At 46.0% G+C, this 8,228-nt stretch overlaps 2 protein-coding genes across 2 annotated transcripts in view; both read right to left on the bottom strand.

Moving 5' to 3' along the window:
- Positions 1-1,092, bottom strand: part of LDLRAD1 (low density lipoprotein receptor class A domain containing 1) — a 4,111-nt gene extending 3,019 nt beyond the window's left edge. The window contains exons 1-2 of the mRNA XM_010139050.1: positions 1,072-1,092; positions 616-670 (exon numbers count right to left, since the gene is read on the bottom strand). Of these exons, the coding sequence (XP_010137352.1) occupies positions 616-670; positions 1,072-1,092 (76 nt within the window). The remainder of the gene's footprint in view (positions 1-615; positions 671-1,071) is intronic.
- Positions 1,093-5,736: 4,644 nt separating this feature from the next.
- TMEM59 (transmembrane protein 59) overlaps positions 5,737-8,228 on the bottom strand; it is a gene marked incomplete at its 5' end in the record, with an annotated part of 6,047 nt that continues 3,555 nt past the window's right edge. The window contains 2 exons of the mRNA XM_010139053.1: positions 5,737-6,695; positions 7,439-7,547. Of these exons, the coding sequence (XP_010137355.1) occupies positions 6,540-6,695; positions 7,439-7,547 (265 nt within the window). The remainder of the gene's footprint in view (positions 6,696-7,438; positions 7,548-8,228) is intronic.

The following is an 8,228-nucleotide window of genomic DNA, read 5'->3' as shown; positions in this document are numbered from 1 at the left end:
GAATTGGTCTTAGCTGTGCTTCACATTTACTTAGTTGTTGTGTTGTACAAACTCAGGAGAAGGCACAGCCTTTGCTCAGTGTTGCAGGGATCCTGGCTGCAGTAACCACCCCTCCTGTGATGCCTGAGCGGGAATTGAACACAGAACATCCCCGCGTAAAAGCAAAGCGGTGAATTACGACGTGTTGGTGTCTACAGGACAATACCTTTGGCCAGAAATCACAACATTTGCAGGAAGACTCGAGTACAAAACAACGGCAGTGATGAGGTTGCAATTCGATCTACGGGTTTGCTATTGATTCTGTTTGATCTCACCACCTCCTTCACAATAGGCATGACATTTGCTGTTTGGCTCTCAAAACCTACAGAAAGCCTGTAACAAGTTTATTACAAGCCTTTCTGTGACAGACAAGGATTAGCTATCGTGCTGTAAGACTGTCAGCTCCAGGCCAGCTCCATTCATTACCGTTACAGTCTGGATGTTTCGCTCTCTGAAAGGGGTGGCGTGGGGAATCGGTCTCAACAGACCACAAATCCTGGTTGTATTTTACATTACATGGAGAGTTTCAATTGATTTACATTAATAATAAAAATGTTAAGCTCTGCACTTTGTTACCTCTTTCTTCAGAGAAGGACTTTGTGGAGTCAAAAGTAGCTACATCACCATTTCTCTAGAAGGGAAGGAATAAAAGGTTGTTGGCAGAAGCAGCACACAGTCGCCACACAAGGCATTTCTCCCTAGTTCTTGTACCACCTCACCCAGGAATATATAACGTACTGCTTTACTTTGACACACAAGCAAAAATGCCTCTGTGGAAACGTGGCCCAGGTTTAATTCACAAAGCAATCCATCCGATCACCTGTTAAATCCTGGTTACCCATTTGTAAAACAAACACTAGTGCAAGTCCAGCACTTTATATCAACAATTTCATGTCAAATTAGGTTAAGAAGAAACAACTCGGAACCTCACAGAAACCAGTGATAAAGAGGTCAGACAAACACCACTATCAGGAATATGAATACTTGAGGAAACAGCTGCATGTAAGATATTTCCCAAGAGAAGAACCATACCTGGGGGTGAGTTCTGTTCATGCTTCGCAGAGCTACAGCCCTCACAGCAGCTCAAAGCTCCGCACTGAGTTTTCTGTGTGTTAACACGAGCGATGTTACCAGGATACAAAACCCAACAGAGGCAGGAAAGCAAGGAGCGTGCTGCTGCCTGGGCACGCAGGCAGGAGAGGAGGGAGAAGGCAGCCCCAAGCCTGTGCTCCTGCTCTGGTTGGAAGCGGGGTTTCTGGTTTGCTTCTCATTCCTCTTGGCTCCATCTTTGTTTCACAACAGAGCATTAAGCAAATCATAAAGGACATGGAGATTTTGGAGGCCGAGAACCCTGCTGCCACTCCTGATAGCAGCTCGGAAGATGAACACTCAACCCCTGGCTGATGCCAAGTGCATCCACCCTGGTGCTGGTCAGGGAAAACCCTGCTGCAGGATGAAGGCTGGAGGGAAGACAGTCTGATCAGCTTCATGCAAGTCCCCTTTCTTCCCCCTCCCTCCCAAGGCAGAGATGACATACTGACCTTGTAGCCGCATCAGCAAGATGATCAGATCTCCGCACAGCTCTGCCTGATACAACCCCCTGGAACATCTTGCCTGCCTGGGCAATGAGTACAGGTGTAGTGAATCCCCCAGGATTCTCTTACTGGCACACTTGAATTTCCAGGAAGCCTGCAGTAAGTCTGAGCAGCTCAGCCAGTAGCTAAGAGGAACTTACGAATAGCTTGCAGCCTTCTAAACTGGCTGCAGGTCTCAGCACAGCACAGACGGAGTGGAGTTTTGCAGCTTGAGGGATAAAATATCATGAGCAGGCAGCTTTGCCATGGGTGCAGCAGGGAGGAAAAGCACCGGCATAAAGCGTTCGAGGGGTCCACACTGTTCTTGCTTGTGGGAGGGTCTGTAGAACTCAAGGGCCTCCAAACTGTTGCCAACTCACAGATCACGATTCCTGGTCAAGCACTAGCAAAACGAGCTTACCAGGGCTTCAGGGAAGCTGACACCGTATTGCCTGTTAGTTTGCCCTGCGACAGTTGCCTTGAATAGATTCAGAAATGTCCAACACCAAGGAACAATTACAGCTTCTTCCCTCTCCATCCCCACACATAAGACTCGTTGTCAATTACATGAGCATTGAGTTAACAGACACTTCTTGACAAAGGCATCTACCAACCCCGCTCTCCCCTGTTGACAGATCAGCCAGAACCCAGCTGAATCCAGTCTTCCTGGAGCCCCTCCTTCAGCATGGCAACACCAATTTGTCCAAAGCAGAAGCTTCTCACAGGAATTCATCACTGTTAAACTTGGTGCTAGAAAGCTCTCCTGTTCCATGGGCGATTTGGGGTGAAAACACTGAACGCCAAGTAGCAAACAGTCTGCAAGTCTGGGCACCTGCTACAGTATGGGAGAATTACAGAACCATCTGGTGGGAAGAGACCTTTAAGATCACCAAGTCCAACCATTCACCCTGCACTGCCAGGGTCCGTAAACCATGTCCCTCAGCACCACATCTACATGTCTTTTATACACTTCCAGGGATGGTTAAAACCTGTGTATTGTAAATTTTGGATCTGCTTCTCTTTTAAGAGGTTTTAGTTTCTAATCAGACTTGGTACAGAAGGACTACGTTCAGTCTTTCATGTTATGTTACCTTGAAAATACCAGCTTGCACAATACAGATGTGGAGGAATTAAATGTCCTGGGAAGGAGATGAGGGAGATGAAACAGTAGAGGCAAGAAGGAACTGAACAGCCTAAAGGCTGTTGAATCCAGCATAAATCTCAACAAACTGTGGCAAACTGCACTTTGAACCAACTCATATATGGGGAAAAGGAATTCATGGACACGACATCAAGAGAAACCTCTTCAACACCACTGGGCATCGGAAGGAGATGAGGGAGATGAAACAGTAGAGGCAAGAAGGAACTGAACAGCCTAAAGGCTGTTGAATCCAGCATAAATCTCAACAAACTGTGGCAAACTGCACTTTGAACCAACTCATATATGGGGAAAAGGAATTCATGGACACGACATCAAGAGAAACCTCTTCAACACCACTGGGCATCTCCAAGAGACCACCATGGAAGCCCCTCTGAGCCCAGGCCGCATGCATAACGACTGTGCAAAAATATCGATCGCTTCCAAGAGATAGAATGGATACACGTGACTATTCCAGGAACAATAATGAGTATGTCTGTAATCGGGAGATACAAGCTTTGGTCGAGGCAGCGTACCGCGTGCACGGTAGGGGGAATCATCCCCCATGCATCCAGCGCTGTGAGTAAGGAAATGCTGCTTTTTGATGCTAAATTGGTGGTAAGGAGATTCTTCCTGATTTCGGTAACATTGAGAAAGCTCATTCAGCTCATTGTGAGTTTGCTAAGAGTCCCGTGAAAGAGCCAGGTCAAGCAGGGCTCTGCATACCCCACAGAACAATCAGTGATGGGAACATTTAAAATGGGGAGTAAACCCACTCTTAGAGGCAAATGTCCATAAGACCTGACATCTATCACCATCTATTTCCTACACCGATATTATCAGCAATCAGGCAGCTGGATCTTAGAGTAGTTACCCCACATCAAAGACTGCTTACAGTTCAGAAAAATGTGTTAGTTACCTCATTCTCATGAACTCAAGCCTTTCGAAGTCAAAAATAAAGATAAATCTTTGCCAAAGATCAGAAAAGCTGAAGCGGTAACACAGATCAAGATACCCAGTATGAGAAGAGACTACTGAGAAAAACCCCCAAGCGCCCCACGACACACCATAGCTACTTATGCCAGCAGTGAACGCACACCCTTGAGCGCTGCCTCACTGGTGTCGAGGTGATTCCGTTTAACACCCGATACAAGTTCAACTGAGCACATCCCTAACAAGAAGGTAAAACACTTTCCTCTTGCCATTTCAGTAATTGAAACCGTGGTCTTGGGCAAACCCAAAGTGCAGCCTCTGAAAACGAAGATGTCAGCAAGTCAAATATTTTAACAAAAAACAAGTAGGCCAAGCCATTTTGCAAAGTCAAACACCAGAACAGCTTAAACAGTCCGTCTAGATCAGAAACCTGGAGAAACAGCTGGATCACTGCAGCCTGGCTGGTATCTGATTTTGCTGAGGGAAGCTACTTTGACAAGAGCTTACGAGTACCCCACTCGAATTCTTCACATCCGGCTGGCTCGGAAACAGCAGTGCCAACTGACAGATTGCCCCCGGCACAGAGCTCCCCGGGACCTACCAGCGCGCTCCTGCCTCACTGGCTTCACCGCTCCCACCCCTCTGCTGAAACGTCATTAAACAGCAAACAAAAGACAAAACCCTGCAAAACCTGTGTTGAGTTTTCTCCCTCTGTTCTAGGCAGATACAACGCGAAACGGAAGGAGAAGCTGTTTAACTCGAACCGAGGAAACACCAGCAACAAAGCTGAAGAGGAAGTTTTGTGAAATCAAGTCCAACATGACAGAGGTTGCACTGAGCACATTTGCAACAGGCAAACATCCGTGTTTGTGAAGCTGCAACGCTCCCTCTGCAACTACGCGTAACAGCAAAGGAAAACATCTTAACGGAATTGAACACATTTCCACGTTAGTAATTCAGTTAGAGAAGCTGGGATTGCAACCGTCTCTTCTGGAAAGGCAATGCCCACCACCACAGCGCTGAGACAAGAGGAGTAATTGCTGAAAGTGTAAAGCCCGCATTTACAAACAAATTCGAACACCTGCTGCAGGAATCGCACGTGGTACCACTCGAAGTAGAACACTGGCAACCTGCTCCGAAACAGGGCCTTACACCGAGGCTTGCATGAGCAGCAACGCACCTCCCGACTGACTCAGCGCTGCAGACAGAGGGATTTCCCGCCCCTGCGCTCGCGCCAGCCCACAAGGTTCAGAACACATCACTCTACCGATTTCCACAGCAGTCACACCCGAGGCCTTGGCAATGACGCTGCCTACGTGCAAAGGCACCTGCCAACGGCTGCTGGCACCTGCATTTCTGGGCTATGACGTTGTCCCACTGAAGAACTGAGCGTGAAGAGGTACCACAAATGTAAGACTTGAAACTGATAGAATCTGGCTTAAAACAGACATGTCTTAACACTTCCAGACCTCACTGACAGAAAACCTGTGCAGTGCTTCGGTCCTTGGCTTTTCAGCAGTGCTGCACAGCCCAGCCACCTTCCTGCTTAACAGCCCCTGCAAGGCTCCATTGCCTGTAGTTACACCGCCCTCAGCATTGCAGCCAAATCAGCAACAGCTTTCGAACAGTGAGGGAACACTGTACTCTGTCCTCCAGAACCTCTGCAGTGCTCACTAATTCAAAGCCAGAAGAGGTGGTGGGTTTGGGGTCAGTTTTTTTAAAACCTTCAAGGGAGTTCTGTGTAATCAACAAGACATGATGAGGAGTTGGAGATCATGCATCCTACAGTGCTTTCAAACACTTGCAGAGACTTTAAAATAAACCACACACATCCCCAGCTCGTCAATGCTATGGGAACCAGCGCACAGTAAACTCCTCAAAGCACAGGGCTGCAAAAAAATACATGAGAAATGTGAGGGAGATTGCTGTGTTGGTGAATCGTGTAGCAAAATGAAGCTGCGTTGCCCATGAGAGGAATGCTAGAGACGGACTCTCAAACCAAGTATGTTGTGGTCAATAACCAACCAAGGCAAAAAGCTTTGTAGTCAACACTTTCTATACAGTCAATTTTATTTGTCTGTTCTTATTTCTCAGCAATCAACTTGTTTCTGTAAATGAAGTTACAAGACTAGAATAGTTAATCAAGAAGAGAAAGGAGAGTTTCTTCAGGAAACACAGGCGCTAACTTTACAAGCAATTTAAGACTTAAAAGCTAAAGTCTGACAAACCAATGGAACGAGTTATGTTCAGTGTGTGAAGGGGTGTGTCCAGAAGCTCTAACAAAGTTGCCATCTGTCACAAACAAGCCTACCATACCTCACAAACACTTTCCACCTTGGTTATTGCCACACTGTAGAAAAAATAGATTTCTGTTTCTGGAGACGGGGTTGTCTGTGCATGGACATGAACAAGTACAAAAAGTCAGCAGATAATTTTATAATATTTTCTCTTAACTACAACAGAAAGTGCAACACTAAAAAGGCATCTCCTGCCTACTCAAAATGTCTTATACCTTTACAAAGCTACCTCTGAATGTACACGTTACATCCTAGAACACACAAGTAAGTTAGAAGTGCCATGGCAGCAGTATGGAAAGCATGCTTACAGCTTCTGTAAGCAAAAAGACACGCAGCAAACACCAGTGAGAAACAATTATGGCTGGAAACAAACATAAATTCGAGATGTCTGAATCTTCACTACTGGTTGAAAACAAAATCCCATGGCATTTGTTGATTCTGGAACTTTATTTGCATTTAAGGACTGGCTGCTAAGCTTCGTATCTGAAGAACCACCACACACAATCAGAAGTCGCTAGTTCTGTTAGAGTTAGTCTGTTGGATCCAGCGGGGACTCGTTTAAATTGCTGACTGAGCCAAATTGACTTTTGTCGGAAGGGGTCCTGCTTCTTCATGCTCCTCAGTCTTGCATCTTACCACGACAAGTGCAGAGGGTGGGTATCGGTTCAGTTTTTGTTCATTCATGTATTCCAGATCTCCATAGATGCTCAGCTTCTGAAACATTTAATCAGTTTACTTTAAGACACATACTGCGAATAAAACCACATTTCACGATGCAGCTACACTCCTGGTTCTGACGGCTGCAGCCCTGCAGCACAACCTAACCCAGGCCTTCTGTAACATCTGAAATTCCTGGCTGGAACTAGATCTGAGTCCAAAAGAAATGAACGAAGTCTGCCAGAACAACAGCAGATACAGTGCTGGGGCACCAGTCCGCCAATACTGGGAGCCCTGCTTGTGTCAGAAGCACGGGGATTTCTCTGGACACTAGGGATGCTAGTCCAGCCAGGTCCCCTCTGATCAAACTCTGTGCTCTCTGGTAATACGCTGTCCCTTCTGTTCTCACCACGGATCCTCCTGGATTAAACCCATACTGGGTTCCACCTACCCCATCCAACTCTCAGTGTAGCTTTACTCCCACGGAAATCAGAAACATTTATTACAAGTAGTCTGAAGGTCGTTTAAAGGAGAGTGCTTACAACCCAAAAGGTGACATATCCAGGCTGCCTGAATTAGGCTGGGAGCACCCATCAGCCACTGGAACAGGCAAGAATTGTTCAGCTATAAAATCATCATTTAAAAACCAAAACTGGATGGCTAACCACATCTGCAAAATAAAAAGCCTCTTTCTAGCCGAACCTCCCCCCAAATGTTTCCTAGTCTCTAGACAGCTGTAACATCATAAAAGTGATGTAATGAATAAATTCAAAACAGTGGCAGTTATAAAGCAGCGTTACCTCAGACGGGACATACTGCTCCACAGCTGTAGCCACAGTTGCGCAACAAATCCAGAGCAGCACCAGCACTGACAGGACAAGCGTAGTGGTTAAAATCCAGCTGGAATTTCTGAAATGGAAGGAACGCCACTAGATTTCATGTACTGAACACAAGACAATGGACCCTCTAAAACGTTCAGCTCGATTTCGACTGCATTTCCTGATGATTCATTAGTGTCTGGCTCTTCCAGCTACACAGCCCACTTCAGACTCCGGGGCACTCTAATGCCCGTTTAGTATCTGACTTGAATCCAACAAGTCTTTTGTGTCTGTCTCTTTATTGGGCCCTGAGCATCCTCCCATTTACAGTCTTAAGACACATTTTTCTGTCATGCATTTGGGGTGCTCTTCGCTGATCCTTCACGTGTAAACTTTTAAGGAGAAAGTAATGAGAGTAAGGGAAAGAACCAACATGCTGATCTTGAGCAAGGCTTTAATAAAGATATACCGGGTATTTTCAGCCTGGAAATGAGCCCTAACAGAGTCTTTCATACCAGACAATCCCAAACCAACATACAAAATGAGTACTCTGCCCTTAAACATAACCAGAGCTAAAGAACAGGTGAAACAGTATTGAATAAACAGTTCACAGACCATGCTCAAAAAAACCCACATGGGAAATGATCACTATGATGTTCATTTGAAACAGAAAGGAGAATCAGAGTTGGCAGAAGAGCCAGCAAATAACACGGGGCCAGCACAGAAAAGCAGCAGTAAGAAAGAGTCAGACACACCATTTTAACTGCTGAAC

This window comes from Buceros rhinoceros, unplaced genomic scaffold (genome assembly GCF_000710305.1).
Source record: "Buceros rhinoceros silvestris isolate BGI_N320 unplaced genomic scaffold, ASM71030v1 scaffold26176, whole genome shotgun sequence".
Lineage (NCBI taxonomy): Eukaryota > Metazoa > Chordata > Aves > Bucerotiformes > Bucerotidae > Buceros > Buceros rhinoceros.
The sequence above is the reverse complement of the archived record's forward strand: the minus strand, read 5'-3'. Positions and strand labels throughout refer to the sequence as shown.